General features: G+C 41.3%; 1 protein-coding gene across 1 annotated transcript in view; it reads left to right on the plus strand.

Annotated features, from left to right (window-relative positions):
- Positions 1-20,299, plus strand: part of Asb9 (ankyrin repeat and SOCS box containing 9) — a 32,966-nt gene extending 12,667 nt beyond the window's left edge. Inside the window, 7 exon segments of the mRNA XM_032890427.1 lie at positions 10,874-10,985; positions 13,012-13,046; positions 13,048-13,162; positions 14,534-14,668; positions 16,616-16,765; positions 16,768-16,806; positions 20,175-20,299. Coding sequence (XP_032746318.1) covers positions 10,874-10,985; positions 13,012-13,046; positions 13,048-13,162; positions 14,534-14,668; positions 16,616-16,765; positions 16,768-16,806; positions 20,175-20,299 — 711 coding nt within the window.
- The last annotated feature ends 625 nt before the right edge of the window (positions 20,300-20,924 follow it).

A 20,924-nucleotide genomic window follows, 5' to 3' on the forward strand; every position in this document is an offset into this window, starting at 1 on the left:
TCTGGGTTTCATTGATGGACTCCCCTCCAGTGAATCAGGAGGAAGAATGATTGAGGCTCATTCTGGACATAGACCTTTGGCCTCTATGAGTAAGTTACACCTACATGCACATGTATCTACACATGTCCACTCAGATGTATGCAAACATGCATACACACACACACACACACACACACACACACACACACACACAGCAGCAACAGCAGCAACAACAGCAACCACAACACAAACATGAAAATGGAAATAAGAGATAAAATAAAGGGCAAAAAGGGATTGAGATATAGCTCAGAGATAGACCACTTGCCTGGAGAATGACAGGGCCAAGGCTTGATCCTGAGTATTACAGCAATAAACCAACCAATCAACCTACCTTCTGAATTGAGCTTTCATTATGTCGCCACCACTCAGCCTAGATACCAGGACTCTTTGAAAGCCTCCTATGTGATTCCTACATGTAGTCAAAACCAAGCAGCTACTCAGTAAGTTCTTACCACAAGCAAGTAGGGAAGAGTAGATGTTTATCCTTCAGAAAATTGAATAAGCCTGCTCATCCTACCTGCCTCTTTAGGGTTTTCTGTTACTGTGATAAAATACAATCACTAAAGGCAACTTGGGGAGGAGAAGGTTTGTTTTGATGTATATTTCCAGGCAGCAGTTTATCAGTGAGGAAATCAGGGCAGGAACCAGGAAACAGGAACTGATGCACAGGCGGAGGAAGGTTACTGATTGGCTGCTACTCCCGCCTTAGTCAGCCTGCTTTCTTAGAGCACTCTGGACCTGCTAAGAGTGGCAAGGCCTACAGTGAGCCCCACCCTCCCACGTTGATCATCAATCAAGAAAACGCACAAGGCTTGTCCACAGGTCAATCTGATGGGGGCATTTGTTTTAAAGTTGAAGTTCCCTTCTGAAACGATTTTAGCTCTTGTCAAGTTGACTGAAAATTAGCCAGCACAAATACCTACTGGGATGTTTAAAGGGCCAATGAAAGACCAGGACAATCACTTGCATTTAGGAGTTGCCAACTGACTGAAGGCTAAATGAGAAAGAAGAAGAAATTCCAGATTAAGAGTGGCTTGGCAATTACTGAGTGCTCAACTTTTGCATCCACCATTTTCCAGTCTTCATAAGAATTTTAACCAGGCAGGTATAATTGTAGCTATTTTACCTATGAGCATATCGAGGCTTAGGATATGTCACTGACTGCTAATCATACTGCTCGCTATGTCCTGATACTGATACTAGTATTTGAACTTGGGAGCCACTCTGCCATCTTTACTCCAGAGATCTCAGTTCTACAGATCAAGCACAATCTTAATGCCACTGAGAGAACTAGGATTGACAAGGCTTTTTAATTAATTGGAAAAGGCTGAGTTTTTATTGCTAGTTGGGACCATAGTAATTATGTCTTGGCATAATATTATAAAATGTACCATGGATGTTTCCTTCTCTCCTCTTCCTCTCCCTCTCCCTCTCCCCTCCCTCTCTCTCTCTTTGTGTGTGTGTGTGTGTGTGTGCGCGTGTGTGAACATGTGTATTTTTGCATGTATTTACATGCAAGCAATGTAGAAAAGAGTTTTAGAGAAAGGAAAAAATGAGGCAAAAATGTTTAGGGAAATGCCCATGCTGGAAGAGGTACAGAGTGAAGGACAGAGTCAGTGAAAGAGAAAAAACCCATGCTCTGAAGATGGAAACCAGGTAGAACACTATGTTAGAAGCCAGGGGAAAGGTTTCTGGATGTCAAAATGAATAAACAGCAAAATCTGAAGTGGAAGGGTTTGGCAGACTGAGCACTGCATATTGGGCTTGACGAAGAGGCCACTGGTCATCTTTTTTTTTTTTTTTTCCCAGTGGAGCTTACAAAGCAGAAGGTTTGCTTACAGCATTTCCATACAATCCTGGTTTTCTTATGACATTTGCACAAGTCTTAGTTTTGACTCTCTTCCCCACCAATCCCAATTAAAGCCTCTCACCCTCTGGAGGTTTCCCCCTTTCATTGTAAGTTCATTAAGAGAAGCTTGGGCAAAATGGCAGAGTAGAGAGAAGTATCAGGTAAGAGAAAAAGAAGGACATGGTGTGTGTGTGTGTGTGTGTGTGTGTGTGTGTGTGTGTGTGTGTGTAGGGATAGTGAAAGGACGGAGGGCGTTGAATGATGGCTTGGCAGAGGCTTTGGGAAGTATGTCTGCTGGGAAGAGAACTGGAGAATGGGTACATGAAAGATGGCAGATGACATAAGGTCATATGGTGAAGGAGGGACCTCATAAGGCCAAGGGTAATCAGAGCAAATTCATACATTTGTTTTTCCAGAGAAAAGAGCACAGAGACGGAAGATCATGGAAGGTGCAGGCATACCTTAGGGGTGGGGAGAAGGGGACATAGGAATGCCACATGAAATGGCAGTGATTGCCTTGGCTGAGTAGGAAGGAACTAAACCTGAGAGAAACAGGAAGTCATCAGCTTTATTTTGGCCAAGAATAGAAGGAACTGGAAACCATGGACAGAAAAGCTGCCAAGCCTAAAGTTCTCTGGGATCCTTTGCCTTTATCTAGGTGGACACATGACACTTTGTGTTGTAGTAGAATGTTTCTTGGGACTGAGCACTCTATTGGTCAAGTTGCTGATCCTGTACAACCTACCAAAAACAGTGCGTGGCCCTGGGCTGAGAAGAGTTGACAAATGATAATAGAACCAGTAACAACCAGCTGTCCAGTCAATCTGTGTTCTTTACGCAGATCCTACTGTGTCTACCAGTCTGCAATCCCACCAACAATGGAGGAGCGTTCCTTTCTCCACATCCTCGACAGCATCTGCTGTCGTTTTGGAGTTTTTGACTTTAGCCATTCTCACTGGTGTGAGGTGAAATCTCAGGGTTGTTTTGATTTGCATTTCCTGATGACTAAAAGATGTTGAACATTTCTTTTAGGTGCTTCTCAGCCATTCGCATTCCTCAGTTGAGAATTCTTTGTTTAGCTCTAGCACCCCATTTTTTAATAGGATTATTTGGTTCTCTGGAGTCTAACTTCTTGAGTTTTTTTTTTTTTTTGTATATATTAGATATTAACACCCTAATGGATGTAGAATTTTTAAAGATCTTTTCCCAACCTGTTGGTTGTCATTTTGTCCTAACATCAGTGTCCTTTGCCTTACAGAAGCTTTGCAACTTTATGAGGTCCCATTTGTTGATTCTTGATCTTAGAGTATAAGCCATGGTATTCTGTACAGGAAAATTTCCCATGTACTCATGTATTTGAGGCTCTTCCCCTTTATCTGTTCTATTAGTTTCAGAGTATCTGGTTTTATGTGTAGGTCCTTGAGCCACTTGATCTTGAGCTTTGTACAAGAAGATAAGAATGGTTCAATTTGCGTTCTTCTACGTGCTGACCTCCAGTTGAACCAGCACCATTTGTGGAAAATGCTATTTTTTTCCACTGGATGGTTTTTAACCTTTGTCAAAGATCAATGACTATAATTGTGTGGGTTCATTTGGGTCTTCAATTTATTCCACTGTTCTACCTGCATGTCTCTGTACCAATATCATGCAGTTTTTTTTTTTTTTTGTTGTTGGTTTTTTTTTTTTTAACACTATAGCTCTGTAATATTGCTTGAGGTCAGAGATGGTGATTCCCCAGAAATTTTTTTATTGTTGAGAATAGTTTTCACTTTCCTGAGTTATTATTATTCCAAATGAATTTGAAAATTGCTCTTTCTAACTCAATAAAGAATTAAGTTGGAATTTTGATGGGGGATTGCATTGAATCTGTAGATTGCTTTTGGCAAAATGGCCATTTTTACTATATTAATTGGGCCAATCCATGAGCATGGGAGGTCTTTGTATCTTCTGAGATCTTCTTTAACTTCTTTCTTCAGAGATTTGAAGTTCTTGTCATACAGATCTTTCACTTGCTTGGTTAGAGTCACACTGAGGTATTTTATGTTATTTGTGACTATTGTGATGGGTCGTTTCCCTAATTTCATTCTCAGCCTATTTATCCTTTGATTAGAGGAAGGCTACTGATTTGTTTGAGTTAATTTTATACCCAGCCACTTTCCTGAAGGTGCTTATCAGGTTTAGTAGTTCTCTGGTGGAACTTTTGGGATCGCTTAAATATACTATCATATCATCTGCAAATAGTGATATTTTGACTTCTTCTTTTCCAATCTGTATCCCTTTGATCTCCTTTTGTTGTCTGATTGCTCTGGCTAGAACTTCAAGAACTATATTGAATAAGTAGGGAGAGAGTGGGCAGCCTTGTCTAGTCCCTGATTTTAGTGGGATTGCTTCTAGTTTCTTTCAGTTTAGTTTAATATTAGCTACTGGTTTGCTGTATATGGCTTTTACTATGTTTAGGTATGGTCCTTGAATTCCTGTTCTTTCCAGGACTTTTATCATGAAGGGGTGTTGAATTTTGTCAAATGCTTTCTCACATCTAATGTAATGATCATGTGGTTTTTCCTTTGAGTTAGTTTACATAGTGAATTACATTGATGAATTTGCTTATATTGAACCATCCCTCCATCCCTGGAATGAAGTCTACTTGATCATGATGGATAATTGTTTTGATCTGCTCTTGGATTGGGTTTGTGAGAATTTTATTGAGTATTTTTGCATCAATATTCACAAGGGTAATTGGTCTGAAGTTGTCTTTATTTGTTGGGTCTTTGTGTGGTCTAGGTATAAGCATAATTGTGGATTCATAGAAGGAATTGGGTAGTGCTCCTTCTCTGTCTATTTTGCATAATAGTTCGGACAGTATTGGTATGAGATCTTCCATAAAGTTCTGATAGAATTCTGCACTAAAACCATCTGGTTCTGAGCTTTTTTTGTTGGAGACTTTTAATGATTGCTTCTATTTCTTTAGGTCTTATAGGATGGTTAAAATGGTTTATCCGATCCTGCTTTAACTTTGGTACCTGGTATCTGTTTAGGAAATTGTCCATTTCATCCAGATTTTCCAGTTTATTTGAATTCAGATTCTGATGTTATGTCTCCCTTTTCGTTTCTGATTTTGTTAATTTGGAAACTCTCTCTGTGCTCTCTGGCTAAGGATTTATCTATCTTGTTGATTTTCTCAAAGAACCAGTTTCTGGTTTTGTTGATTCTTTGTATAGTTCTTTTTTTTTCTACTTGGTTGATTTCAGACCTGAGTTTGATTATTTCCTGATGTCTACTTGGTGTATTTGCTTCTTTTTTTCCTAGAGTTTTTAAGTGTGCTGTCGAGCTGCTAATGTATGCTCTCTCCAATTTCTTTTTGGAGGCACTCAGTGCTATAAGTTTTCCTCTTAGCACTGCTTTCATTGTGTCCCACAAGTTTGGGTATGGTGTACCTAAATTTTCATTAAATTCTAAAAGTCTTTCATTTCTTTCTTTACTTCTTCCTTGACAAAGTTATCATTGGGTAGAGTGTTGTTCAGCTGTCATGTATATGTAGACTTTCTGTTTTTATTGTTGTTATTGAAGACCAGCCTTAGTCTGTGGTGATGTGATAGGATGCATGGGATTATTTCAATCATTTTGTATCTGTTGAGGCCTGTTTTTTTGAGCGATTATATGGTCAATTTTGGAGAAGGTACCATGATGTGCTGAGAAGAAGGTACATTCTTTTGTCTTAGGATGAAATGTTCTATAAATATCTGTTAAATCCATTTGGTTCATAACTTCTGTTAGTTTCTCTATGTCTCTGGTTAGTTTCTGTTTCTATGATCTGTCCAGTGATGAGAGTGGGGTGTTGAAATCTCCCACTATTATTGTGTGAGGTGCAATGTGTACTTTGAGCTTTAGTAAGGTTTCTTTTATGAATGTAGGTGCCCTTGCGTAGATATTTAGGATTGAGAGTTCATCTTGGTGGATTTTTCCTTTGATGAATATGAAGTGTCCTTCCTTATCTTTTTTGATGAATTTTGGTTGAAAATCGATTTTATTCAATATTAGAATGGCTACTCCAGCTTGCCTCTTCAGACCATTTGCTTGGAAAGTTGTTTTCCAGCCTTTTACTCTGAAGTAGTGTCTATCTTTGTCTCTGAGGTGTGTTCCCTGTAGGCAGCAAAATGTTGGGTCCTCATTGCGTATCAAGTTTTTTAATCTGTGTCTTTTTATTGGGGAATTGAGTCCATTGATGTTGAGAGATATTAAGGAATAGTGATTGTTGCTTCTTGTTATATTCGTGTTTAGATGTGAGATTGTGTTTGTGTGCTTGTCTTCTCTTTGTTTCGTTGTGAAACAATTAGTTTCTTGCTTTTTCTAGGGTGTAGCTTGCCTCCTTGTGTTGGGCTTTACCATTTATTATCCTTTGTAGGGCTGGATTTGTAGATAGATATTGTGTAAATTTGGTTTTGTCATGGAATATCTTGGTTTCTCTATCTATGTTAATTGAGAGTTTTGCTGGATACAGTAACCTGGGCTGGCATTTATGTTCTCTTAGGGTCTGTATGACATCTGTCCAGGATCTTCTGGCTTTCATAGTCTCTGGTGAGAAAGTTGGTGTAATTTTGATAGGTCTGCCTTTATATTCTACTTGACCTTTTCCCCTTACTGCTTTTAATATTCTTTCTTTGTTTTGTACATTTGGTGTTTTGACTATTATGTGACGGGAGGAGTTTCTTTTCTGGTACAATCTATTTGGAGTTCTGTAGGCTTCTTGTATGTTCATGGGCATCTCTTTCTTTAGGTTAGGGAAGTTTTCTTCTATGATTTTGTTGAAGATATTTACTGGTCCTTTGAGCTGAGAGTCTTCACTCTCTTCTATACCTATTATCTTTAGGTGTGATCTTCTCATTGTGTCCTTGATTTCCTGGATGTTTTGGGCCAGTAGCTTTTTCCGTTTTACATTATATTTGACAGTTGTGTCAATGATTTCTATGGAATCTTCTGCTCCTGAGATTCTCTCTTCTATCTCTTGTATTCTGTTGATGATGGTTGTATCTACCAGTCCTTGTCTCTTCTTTTGGTTTTCTATATCCAGGGTTGTCTCCCTTTGTTCTTTCTTTATTGTTTCTATTTCTGTTTTCAATTCCTTCACCTGTTTGATTGTGTTTTCCTATAATTCTTTCAGAGATTTTTGTGTTTCTTCTCTAAGGGCTTCTACTTCTTTACTTGTGTTTTCCTGCATTTCTCTAAGGGAGTTCTTTATGTCTTTCTTAAAGTCCTCCATCATCATGATCAAATGTGATTTTAAATCTAGATCTTGCTTTTCTGGTGTGTTTGGATATTCAATGTTTGCTTTGGTGGGAGAATTGGGCTCTGATGATGCCATGTAGTCTTGGTTTCTGTTGCTCAGGTTCCTGCGCTTGCCTCTTGCCATCAGGTTGTCTCTGGTGTTGGCTTGTCTTGCTGTCTCTGACAGTGGCTTGACACTCCTATAAGCCTGTGTGTCAGCACTCTTGGAGATCTGTTTTCTTTCAACCAGATATGGGAACAGAGAGCTGCTCCTGGGTTTGTGTGTCCTGAAGCCTCCAGGTGGGTCACTTGGAGCAGAAGTGTTTGTCTTATCTCTGCTTTCAGTGTAATCACAGCTCCAGGTGACTGGCTTTAGACTCTCAGTGCAGGCAGAAAATGGCTTTAGACTCTTAGTACAGGAAGTGACCTGACCCTGACTGCTCCTATATCCTGAGGGCACTAGCAGGCTTCCTCTTGGGCCAGGAATGTGAACACAAGTGACAGTCTTCCCTGAGCTCTGAGGATTGTCCACACTTCTGAGAGTCCATCTCTTTCCCCCATGGGATTTAGGTACAGAGAGCTGTGGGAGCGGTTCAGCTCTGGGTGCCGGCAGAAAGGGGAAGTGTCCCTTCTCATATGACTTCTGCCTTTGTGTGTTCTGAGGCTACCAGGTGGGTTGCTTGGAGCAGAAGAGATTTTCTTACTCCTGCTCTAAGGTCTGTCAGTGCTCCTGGCGACTGGCTTTTGGTTTTTAGGGCTGGCAGGGGGACTACTTTTTTTATATTAACAAAAATCTCTAAAATATTCCTTTAAAAGGACAATTGTCTTTGATCGCATGCTCTGTTGCACAAGGGGCAATGCAAGTAAGGATGTGTGTGTGTGTGTGTGTGTGTGTGTGTGTGTGTGTGCGTGTGTGTGTGTGTGTGTGTCTGGAAATTGAACCTAGGGCCTTATTCATGCTTGGCAGGGAATCTACTACTAAACTATACTGCCAGCCCCTCCCCCTCCTAGTCAGTGTTTTACTAAGTTACTGGTGCTAGCCTTTGAACTTTGCCCTGCAGCCCAGGCAGGCTTTGACATTTTGATCCTCCCATCTCAGTCTCCCAAGCAGCTGATGTGACAGGCCTGTACAACCAGACCTAAATGTACAGTTAACAGTTTTGCCATGAATAACTGGTCCCCCTGTGCTCCTTGCCCCCTGGTGTGCTACAGGCTCAGTGGGACAGATGAGTTAGGAGAACACTGAGAATGGAAACCGAACCAAAGTCTGGGGTGGTGCTTTCCCTAAAATGAAACAATTCACAGGTGAATAATAATGGGAATAGTCAAATACCAAGTGCTATGTTGTAGAGTCCACTGGGACACTTGGGAAGGAATAAGTTCAATCAGGTAAGGTCTTCCTGTGTCTGGGCACTGGGAGCCATATTTTGAGGATTCATGGTATACAGATGGGATTTGAGGATCTGGAGGGAGGGAAAACACAGTCTCTTCTTTCCCTGTAAACAGCAGAGCATGGGTAGAGGAAGGCATTAGACCCTCTCATTTACATGCATATTATGGTGAATATCCCAGAATCTTTTCCTAGGCTCTGGATTTGAGCCCGTGTGTACTGGGGTATAAGCAGAGAGTGACTTGCTATCTTAAAATGTGTGATTCTGATGATCAGAAGATAAAGGCCAAATGCACAGGATGATTAGTGACTAACTAATAATATCATAAATGTCCAAGAAGTAGAAAAATATATGTTGGGATTAATGGAGTCTGGGACCTTTTATTGGAATAATTTGGGGCAGCTTTATACTGTTCCAGGAAGAAAACTTAAAACCTGTATTTGAGTCATTGATTACATGAACCATGCACAGGGGTTAGGGAGATAGGTCAGTGGATTAGGGTATCTACTATACACATCTCCAAAACCCATATGGAAATCTTGGTTGAGCATATACACCTGCAACCTCAGCACTGTACTGGGGTAGGGATGGAAGAGATAGAAGAATCATTGGACTTTGTGAATGCCAATCAAACCTCATGTTTACTGAGAGTCCCTGTCTCTAGGGCATAAGGAAGACTGATAAAGTAGGACACATGCAGCTGAACACACACACTCATATATGTGTCTGTCTACATCGTATCTTCACACCTAAAACACATCCTTCACACATGTACACACACACACACACACACACACACACACTTAAAAGCAACCCTAAGCATATACAGATTAAAAGGTACGTTTATTCTGTCCATGTCTCCCAGGACAATGTTCTAAGATGGAGTGGGGCTGGGGCTGTGCAACTGCTCCTGGACCTCTTTTCTGCTTGGATTTGTCCCACGATCTATCATATCCTGGACAACAAGTATTCCCAGAGGGTGATGGATCCTAAAACTAAATGTACAGACATTTTGCTTTTCCAGATTTCCAAGGCCTACTGTGAGAATGAAATTGTTCCTTTGCTTTTGGGATTTTTTAATCTAAAGAGGCTCACCTAGTGTACTGGCCCTGTATCACTTGGCCCACACCACTTACTGTGTAAAAATAAAATGGCCCAGAGTTAGTAACATGAAACAACAGACATATGGGTTTGTTTAAGACTCTGTCAGGAATTTGGACAACGTTTTGCTGGGGGAGGGACTCTGGAAAGCTGTAGTCATTGTAAGGCTTGTCCAACTGAAGATCTGTATAGCCAAGCTTACTGAGGCAGCAGCTAACAAGATCCAATTCCTCCTGACTTGTTGGACTGAGGGTCTTTCTTACCTCCTGGTTGGTGGTTGGGCAGGGGCCACCTTTATTCTCTTGTCAAGGAGTTTAAGTAGAACAAGCGAATAAGTAATGCTAACATTAAAGGGAGAGTGAGCCAAATAAAAGTTGACATTCAATGTTGGAAACAACCCTTTATCATCTTTGCATATTTGATTAGTTAGAAGCAAATCTTGGTAGGAATGAGGCTCAGTGATAGGGTAGTGACTTAGCCCATGCAAAGAACAAGTAGGAAGGGAAGAGAGAAGAAGTAAAGAAAGGAATTAGATGGCAGAAGGAAGAGTAGGGGAAGAATAGTTGAGAAGGAGAAGCACAGGTGAGGGAAGCAGGAGGAAAGGGAAGACTGGAGGAAGTGGAGGAAGGGGTGGAGGAAGAGCACAGGAAGACGAGAGGATAAGGAGGGGGTGGAGAGGAAGACAGGAGAAGGAAGAGGAAAAGGAAAAATGAAGGAGGAAGAGGCAGCATCAGCAAATCCCCCACTAAAGGGGAGGAGGTCACATAGGGTGTTACCACCAGGAGCCAAGAGTCACTGGAGGGTTCCCCAGTCATATACATGTAAGCCAGGCAAGCAGAGGCTCACCCTATTTTTTCCTTCACCATCCTATCTCATACCAGTCCTTCTCAGTAAATGCTTGGTGAAGCCTCATGCTAAATTGAGCAGAATGGCAAGTCCTCCACCAATAAATACATAATCAACAGTGAAAGCCTTGAGTTGCCGGCCCCAACAGAGCCTGGTAAAGTCATTTCCTTTGTGGTTATCTTATATTAGGCTCTCACTTGTGCTGTGTGATGGGCCTTCTTCTTCCCTGTCTTGTTTTTACATTACAGTATGTTAGTAGATTGCTTTACCTGACCATACAGCTTAACTTTTGGAAGAATTCACATAGTACTGGAATTATATCTGCAAACCAACCTGAGGATAATTTACCTTGTACCACATTTTGAGCCCATTTTTCTTCTTCCAGGGCTGGCCTGTAAACATCATCACAGCAGATCACGTGTCTCCACTCCATGAAGCATGCCTCAGAGGTCATCTGTCCTGCGCCACTGTTCTGATAAGTCATGGAGCTCAGGTATGTGAAGCTTAAATAATAGAAACAAACAACACTGAAAGTGAAAACTGGCTACTTCCGTCCCTCTGACTAATTGCCAGCACCTTTGATGAGTTGTCCTTCCTCCTTCCCTCCCTTCCTTTTCCTCCTCTTGCTTCTGCTTCTTCTTTTGATTCTTCTGCTTCTTCCTCCTCCTCCTGTTGCCACCTCCTCTTCTTTCTGCTGCCTCCTCCTCCTCTTCTTCTCCCCCTCCTCCTCTCTTCTGCAGCTTCTGTGTTTTTCCCTTTCCTTCTCCTCTTTCTTCTGGGCAGGGGCTCTCTCTGTAGCCCTGGCTGTCCTGGAACTCGAAGTTGACCTCAAATTCAAAGATCCTCCTGCCTCTGCTTCCTGAGTGCTGTTATTGAAGTCATGTACCACCACATCTGGTCTATGGGGTCTAATTCAAACCACCCCAAGAGCTGAACCATTTTATTTATCAGACGGCATTAATACATATTGCTATGTAATTGTAATATCTCTGCTTTCATGTCTCTGGGTGGCAGGGAATGAAATCTTGTAGAAAAGGTGAGAATTTCAGCTAGGGATAGCTGGGATGTTAGAGTAAGAACATCTCTGTGTAGTCTCTCATCATTTAGCAAGTGGCCTGGAATTGTTCACAGGAGAGCAGGGATTGCAGGAGAAGCAAAGAAGGCAGGCTTTTTTCCTTCGATCCCATTTGCTACTGTCATATTGGCTAAAGTAAGTCTTGTTGGCAAACTTGCATTCAAGTAGTGGAAAAATAGCCTCATCTTGTGATGGGAGGGGCCACAGAGCCATATCATAAAGGAATGTGCACTGAGGGATGGAATGAGCTTGTGCCAGTTTGAAAACTAACCAAGAGTCATGAGATTAGTAGGGATTATTGGCAACACATACAAGTGTTCATCTATTTCCAGTGGGGGGGGAGGTTCAAAAGGAGCTTCCTATAGGAAATGATGTCTAATCTGAAACAGGAGGATCTTAGAACCAGTCAGCCAAATGGTGAATTAAAAGAAAGTAAGGGCTTCCATACATAAGACACAACCAACACAATAATCTGAAAGTGAAATTGGGAAAATGTTATTAACCTATTTTTTAGAGCAGGAGAAGAGAAGGTTTCTTGTCATTTATGACAAAATCACATACAAAAGAAGCAACTGGGTTGGAAACGTTAAAGGAACAGTCACTTTATGGTCCTGTGACACAATGGGACCTTGAGAATGAGCATCTCCTTGAAATTTGCAGTATGCATCTTCTGTACTTCATCTAGGACTTGGCCTTCCTTGGCAAGAGAGTGTGGTGGTGAATTCAGTTTTATCCTCACAGTGCCTTCATTTAACAGATGCACATGACTATATGACATGATAGAAGTATCCATGTCGATTTGGGCTTGCTATCTATTGTTCGTTTGTAGCCCAAACATCATGACATGGATGCTAGCTTGTAAATGTCTGTGAGACTTTTATCTATGCTAATAAAACTTGCCCTGCAATCTATAGTTTTTACAGTCTTGTTAACCAGTTTCTGTATCTATTTGTAGGCGTATTTAAGTTTCCATATTCTAACCATATAAATTTTCTTTTAATCTAACCCTACCATCTTACAATTCTCATTAATGAATAAACTGATAAATCTTTTGTATCTATTTAAGCATATCTCATAGTATTATCTTTTAAAAAAAAAATATATTCTTAAAAAAAATCAATTTCAGATTACTCTGGCTACTCTCTTAGGATGGGTGTTTAAAATAGAGACATTAATTTGGAAGCTATGCTATGGAAATAATCCCGACTAGATTCATGACACCAAGGAGAGCAAGGAAGAAAGACCATTCAGTAACATTATTGCTGCCTTCTATTTTATGCTTTGTTCTTTTTCCCATGACAATTTGGTGGCTCTCATTTTATAGAAAAAGATGGAATTTAAGGCTCAGAGAAGTTTTTAAAAAACAACTTGAAAGTGGAAGGCTTTAGCTTGAGTTCCGTTCACATCAGTCCCTCTCTTCATCCTGGAACTGGATTTTCTTACATGAGTGAATGGCATGACTATAGATTAGCGAACTCCCTTATTTTAATGCCTGTGTTAGTGGCAGCCAGGACTGTGCTGAATCTGCTTCTTCAAGCAGACGCTCCCCCATCCTGGGAAGTGACCTGGCCTCTCCCATCCACGAGGCTGCTAAAAGAGGTAAATCCATTGTTAATATTTAGGGATTTCACCCAGTCCTTCAAGGAAGCTCGAATTACAGAAACAGGAAAGCAGAGGGATATTTTAGAGCAATAGCTTCAAAAGGTGCTTTGGGAGTAGGAACATGCATATGACGGGGCTTTTGAATGCGGACTCTTGGGACCTGCTCCAGCCTCTGATGCACATTTAAGTTTGAGAATCACCCTTTCAGAGTTATATTTCTAGAATAGTGGATGGTAAATACATTGTACATTATGGATCTTTGTGGAATATTTGAGCTAATAGAAAACGAGGTCCATATTTAATCATATGGAAGCAATGGGTTTCTGTCAAGGTTATCACATTCAGCTCCATTTCCCTCTCCTGTTCTTCCCCCAGCCATCTTCCTTCTCAGGTAGCTTCCCTTTTATTTTTACGGGGGGGGGAGGGGTGGGGGGGAGGGAGGGAGGGAGGGAGAGAGAGAGAGAGAGAGAGAGAGAGAGAGAGAGAGAGAGAGAGAGAGAGAGAGAGATATCTAGGTTCCACATATGCGTGCATGTGTAGTTTGTATTTATCTTTCTGTGTTTGTCTTATTTGCTTAGTATGGTGCTCTCCAATTCCATTCATTTTCCTGCAAACAGTATAATCTCATTCTTCTTTATGGTACAGTAATACTCTGTTATGCATGTACCATATTTTCTTTATCCATTCTGCTCTGAACTTGGATAAAAACAAGGGTTTCTTTTAGCTCAGTTCTAAGCTCTGACCAAACTTAGTTTGCCAGACTGGACCTTGACTCCATGGCATTTGGTAGGTTCTAAGACTTGCCTGTGCTCACCGTGGCCTATTTATTGCTCCCAGCTATGGGAGGCTCTAAGCCTCCTTCCTCGTTCTGTTAAACATTCTGTGTCTTTCTTCAAGACCATTTTAGCTCCCTTTTTCCATGGCTCTTCCCTGATCAGACTAGTTACAAACACGTGACCCATAAAAGTAAATGGCTGCAGGTTTCTTTCCATGGTTAGTGAATACAGCTCCACCTGCAGCTGCAAGTGACGTTTGGTTGATGAATGGAGTCTGCTCTTTGGCTGACCCTCCTTTTGTTTTGGGGAACCAAGGCAAAAAGCCTGATTCTTCTCTTCATGGGAGGAAATGGATGGGCTAGGATGTCCAGTGAGGAGCTGACCTAATGGTTTGGGACAGACATTTACTCTCTGCTGCTAGTGTTTGAAATTATTCTCCATTCTAAGTAGCATAATATATCTTTGATTGCTAGATATGTTGGGGGTACTTTTAAACACACACACAAAATAGGGGCTGTTGCTTAGCAAATTTATGCTATAACTCTTCTGATCTTTTCCTTTTTTTCTTTTTCTTTTATTTTGTATGCTGTAGGCCATGCAAAGTGCATTGAATCCCTCGCAGCTCATGGGGCCAATATTGACTACAACATTAGCCACCTCGGAACACCTCTATATGTGGCTTGTAAAAACCAGCAGGTCGCCTGTGCCAAGAAGCTCCTGGAGTCAGGTAAGGCAAAAAACAAAGGGGGGGCATGAAAATAAAGAGCAAATTAAATGACCCCTAAAGATCCTCCTGCCATACTAGAGGAGAGAGTGTGGGCAAAGGGCTTGAGCAAGACCTCACTGTTCTGACAGGAAATTGTTTTACACTGTTTACATTTTAGTTATCTCCCTTCTAACTAGCATGACAATGAGGGGGAGAGGGAGAGGGAGGGGGAGGAGGAGGAGGAAGGAGAAGGAGAAGAGGAGGAGGAAGAGGAAGAAGGAGAAGGAGAAGAGGAGGAGAAAGATAATGTTGATGATAGCACCCATACCTTTTCCCAGGGTGCTCCTCATTTATTACTAGCGTTTCCTCCCTGTCCTCTGCCTCTAGCTGGATGGTTATAGGATTGAGTTCTGCAGAGTGTGCAAAGCTGCTGGGTTGTTGCTGATTCTTCCTATTTCTGACGTCTTCCACAGTTCTTCCCAATTATTCTGCCACAGACAGTTTCTTTTTCTCCAAGGGATGTACTATCATTCCTCTCACTTCCCTGTGGCTGTCCAGTCTCCTCCACACCAGGAACACTAGAGCCACTCTTTTTTTTTTGTTGGAGCTGGGGACCGAACCCAGGGCCTTGCGCTTGCTAGGCAAGCGCTCTACCACTGAGCTAAATCTCCAACCCTAGAGCCACTCTTTATCTACTTTGTGATCTTCCTTTACAGCCCCAGGAGTCTCTCCCCACACTATTTGCACATTCCTATTTATTTTCCCTTTTTGATAGCAGTTCTTATTCATCAGTTCTCTCTGCTGTTCTCTCTGCCGTCTCCCTCCTTCCTATTATTTTAGCTTCAAGGCATTTAAAGCTCTTATGCAGGTCAGGGCCATATTTGGGACCTCTCCCAAAGTAAAACGACTATTTCAAACAATTCAGTTTACATTTACATTTTGTTGACGGGTGTTCTTTTTTTTTTTTTTTGGTGGAGGGAGTCCATAGCTCAGGTAAAAGTGGGAGCCTGCATATACCTCAGTGACAACAGGCTCTGAGCAGGGGTAGGGACAATTGAATAGGGATGGTCCCAGAAATCCACTTTACTCCTAAAGAGAACTTGCCAACCTTCCTGTGGTAACAGAATCTAAGTTATTCCAATTTAGGGGGTGAAATGCGTCCCTGAATTGTTGTGTTTAACGATTCAGCTCACGCAGTCTCACAACCCATGGCTTTAAATGCAGTGTTGGCTGCAAGTAGTGTATGAATCCAGCTTCTTAATGTGAGGACTTTCCTCATCTAGCCTCATTCATGGTCTGTACTAGTACTTACACTGCATTAATAATGGATCTGCAGCTTTCACACTACCCAGACTTTCTCTTGATTGTACCATGCCCACGTATAATACTCCAGGGGTGGCGAATTGTTAATGCCATATGCTACACATGGTCCAAATAAAATGTCCTTAATGTATTTGTGTGAAAATCTATATGTTCATGTGGGGAGGGGGATGCATGTGTACATGTGTGTGAGCCTGTGCATGTGGGTGTGTATGCATGCGCACATGCTTATGGAAGCCTAAGGTAAACCTTAGATGTTGTCCCTGCGGAGTCAACGAGGTTGATTTTTAGAGCAGGATCTCTTGCTGGGACCTGATCTCACTGATCAGGCTAGGCTGGCCACAAGGGTCTGTCGCCACTCCACAGCACATTAGAAGCATGTGCTACCATACTCACGTTTTTCTCTGGGTGCTGGTAACTGAACACTAATTCTCACTTTTGCATGGCAAGCACTTTATTAAGAGTTGTATATCCAGTGCCCAATTTTCTTATTATATTAAATGACATAAAGTGAAATCAGTTCCTAATCTCACAGAATTATGGTCTTCATGAATTCCCCCTATTTAAAGTCTTTTGAGAGTCTATGTTTTGAGAAAAGGGATAGCTAGCTATGGCTCTTTGACCTCTTTTGTTCTTGTGACCATTTAGGAGCATCTGTGAATCAAGGCAAAGGCTCCGATTCTCCTCTTCATGTGGTGGCCAGGATGTCCAGTGGGGAGCTGGTGCATCTGCTCATGGACTTCGGAGCCAATGCTCAAACCAAGAATGCGGATGGCAAACGTCCTGTGGATCTGGTGCCTCTGGAAGTCCTGTGATCGAGATCTTCTTACAGAGAGAAGGTGCCTCTCCATTGCCCAAATCTAAGCCCCAACCCATAGAGAATCCTTTGGTCCTTAGTGTGAGGCAGGCACTTACTAAGTTCTGACTTCCAACTCTATTAAGATCATGCCTTCACCATGCACGGGGAACCCAAGCTAATTCAACAAGGCACATCATTGCTAATGAAGTCAGATTTGGCCCTTTGTTGTTTGATATGCTGGAGTCAGGCTGTTTGGCCAGTTTTAAAGAGATCAGGTGTTATTTAAAAGTATTGATATTAAAATTAAATGAAACATATTTTAGAGCAGTGGTTCTCAATCTTCCTAATGCTGTGACCCTTTAATACAGTTCTCCTGTAGTTGTGAAGTCCAACCATGAAATGATTTTTGTTGCTACTTCATAACTGTAATTTTGCTACATGTATGAATTGAAATGTAAATTTTTTTTCTGATGTTCTTAGCGGATCCCTGTGAAAGAGTCATTCATTGTCCAAGGGGTTGCAACCCACAGGTTTTAGAATGACTCATCAGATACCTTCTAGGTATTGTCTGATTTCTCAAGATGTCTGAACTGCCCTGTGTACCAGCCAAATTACTGAGTAATTAACTGCTGCGGTTAACATGTAGCTAACTGAGAGTTTCGGGCATTTGTTTAATGATTTACATCAGTCAAGATACATTTACTCTTGCAAGTTTACCACACGCCTCCATAAATAAGAACTCACACTACTCACACACATAGCTGTGAAAAACAGTGGTCTGTATAGGAGAAGGGGGATTTCTTGGAGCAAAGACCTCTTCAGATTGTGAGAAAACCTGATCTCATTATTAATTGTTCTTGGAGACAGTTTTATTACCAGAGTGTTGATTGTACTTTGTTTGTGGACTGTGGGCCTCTGAAGTAGGCCTTCCTATCTGAAGGATTCTGACGTCAAATAAACTGGTCAATTTCTACCCACAGACTGAGAAGTAGGGCTGGATCTGGGTAGAAAGATAAAGAGGTCCAAGGACTTCTTCCTATTTCCATTGCCCCAGGGCAACTGCCCATCTTGCAGTTGCCTGCACTTCTTAGCATTGCAAGGCTGGCTAAGAAAGACTGATATAGGCAGAAAGAATCAACTAAAGTCCTCTTTCCTTTAAACTGTGGGATAATCACTAGGCATTTCTGCCTGCATCTTGACGATTTCTTGTTTTCAAAAATTTCTATGGATACACACAGGGCCACTTTCTAAAATAGTTGTAAAATATCACTTTTAATATTTTTATTGCGAATGTGATATGCAGAAGCAACTGTGCCACAGGGTCCACTAAAGTCACATAGTGGGGTGAATATATCTCCTTCCTCTTTATATAATCTTATAAGATTTTCAGATTGTCTTTGCTGATATTTTCTCCTTCCTTCTTCTTCCTTCCTTCCTTCCTTCCCTCCCTCCTCCTCCTCCCTCTTCTTTCTTCCTTCCCTTCTTTCCTTTCTTCCTTTTTTTTTTCCCTGTGCCTAGTCTTGGCTGTCCTGGAACTTGCTATGTAGATCAGGGTAGCCTTGAACTCACAGAGATCCCCCTGCCTTTGCCTGACTGTTGGGACTAAAGATGTGCACCACCATGCCTGTTGTCTTTCTACTTTATTCCCCAAGCAGTTGTTAAATACCTAGATTTGTCTTTTTCTTCCTTTTTTATTGGATATTTTCTTTTATTTATATTTCAAATATTCCCTTTCCTGGTTTCCCAGACATAAACCCCCTATCCCATCCCTCTCCCCTTCTTCTATAAGGGTGTTTTCTTCCCCATCCACCTCCTCTTCCCCCCAACATTCCCCTACGCTGGTGGTCCAACCTTGGCAGGACCAAGGGCTTCTCCTTCTATTGGTGCCCAACAAGGCCATCCTCTGCTACATATGCAGCTGGAACCATGGGTCGGTCCATGTGTACTCTTTGGGTAGTAGTTTAGACCCTGGGAGATCTGGTTGGTTGGCATTACTCTTATGGGGTTGCAAGCCCCTTCAGCTCTCTCAATCCTTTCTCTAATTTCTCTAACGGAGGTCCCATTCTCAGTCCAGTTGAATCAATGTCTCTGGAATGGGACACAGTATCATATAGTTTAAACTTCCCCAACTCCAGCCAAATCTAAATTTCACCATTGATTGAGAGCTACTGTCTTACGGAATTTATTATGACTATATAGTTTTCTTTTTTAAAAAAGTTACCGAAGAAGAATTCCCATTTTAATTTGGTTCAAGGAATGGTCATTATACCTTACCTTTTATAGTATCATAGGGATTCTAAACCTTGTTACCATTGGCAGTTGGAGTTAGTTAGGAGCTGTGCTGTGCACACATGCTAGCAAGTAATGCTAACATTTTCTCAAGTAATGCTAATCAAAAAGTGCCTCAAGATATTGACTAATGTCCCCTAGGGAGAAAATTCCTTCCTTTTCTTTCTTCCTACCCAGCCTGTTGAGAACCGTCATCCTAAAATGAAAACTCTTGCCTGCTCCCTGTGCATATTTATGTTAGTTCATTTTCCATCATGAGCTAAAGTTTTGGGAAATTTTTGAGTACAGAAGAGAAAAGTAAACACAAAGGAATTACACAAACTTATGATTTCCTTTGAGCTAAGCACATTTGAATGCCTTTAAGTTGCTAATACTATACACATACTTGCATCTAGCAATATGGTTTAATTTTTAAAAGACAACATCATGAACTATGAATTTTACTTTTTACGATTGGAACTTTTGCATAGCTGTTTTATTCCAAATTAGTTTCTTTAAACCTGTTAGTGAGGTGGCGAAGTTGTAGATAACTTTCACTCTGCCCTAAATTAAAATCCAGTGAGGGATGAGGACGGCTGAGCAACTAAGAGTGCCTCCTGCCATGGCAGAGGACGGGCACCCTGTTCCTAGCACCCACATCTGGCAGCCTACAACCATCTGTAACATAGGTGGTGCCATGCTCTCCTCTGGCCTCCATGGTACTCTCAAGCATGTGCTCATGCTCTCATGTATACATGTACATATAGATAAGAATAAAAGAATCTGAAAACATCAAATGATCTTCCTTCAGTTAAATACACTAAAAGAGAGAACATAGCCTAAAAATGCCTCCTTCATATATGCAAATAACAACAAATGAAAAAAGAGACCTCGAATTTGTTTGAAGAAAGGGTATACAGGAATGTTTGGAGGGATGAAGGGGAAGGGGGAATTGGTGTAATCGTATTATAATCTCAAAAAAAAAGAAGTAAAAAATGGTAACCCCCTCATTTTTGTATAAGAATGTTATATATATGTATGTATATGTATATATGTATATATAATATATATATTGCATGATTTAAAAGGCAGTCCTAGATTAGCAAAACAATCATGATTGGTCCCATGTTCTTTCTCCAGGGCCCCTCTCTTTGATGCAGCTATGCCGTTTGAGAATCCGGAAATGCTTTGGCATTCGGCAGCATCACAAGATTACTGGACTCCTTCTTCCGGAAGACCTGAAGCGCTTCCTTTTGCACCTTTAATTGTGGAGGGACTGGATCCACAAGCAACTGAAAAATGGTGTTGAAACTCCTGCTATTGGAGTTTCAAATAAACTAAGGTTTATGATGGCAGATCAGTGTTTTCTTTCTTTTTATTTTTTTTTCCAGTAAGACCCTTATTTTGAATAAGAGCACACCACGTACTTTATAGTCTTGGTTGGAGAGTGTGAAGACTGCCTGTCCTCTGCTCAAATGTGACTGTCTTAAAAACAGCTATTGGTTTTAAACATGTCCTACATGCCAATCACTGAGCAAGGAACACTTTCTGCATTGTCTAATTGAGCCTTCACAGCCAAGTGCCCAGGTGGGTCCTATTTACTGCCTCTGCCAGGTGATACGCCGAAGCCCAGACTGATCAATATATCCAATTACCAAGATCAAGGACAGGGAAGCCAGATGCAAACATAAATTGTCTGCTGTTAACCCGGACAGTTTCAGCTAAGCCAGAATTTTCTATCATTATGGTCCTGGTTCCATCTCCATGACACCGAAAGGGAGACAAAGAAGGACAATGTTTCTTTGTGTCAGTGCTCTTAACCTTTTCTCCTTTGCGGCACTACTGGCTGCATTAGATCTAGAAGCATGTTTATTTTCTACCTCAAATCCC

Source organism: Rattus rattus, chromosome X (genome assembly GCF_011064425.1).
Source record: "Rattus rattus isolate New Zealand chromosome X, Rrattus_CSIRO_v1, whole genome shotgun sequence".
Classification (NCBI taxonomy): domain Eukaryota; kingdom Metazoa; phylum Chordata; class Mammalia; order Rodentia; family Muridae; genus Rattus; species Rattus rattus.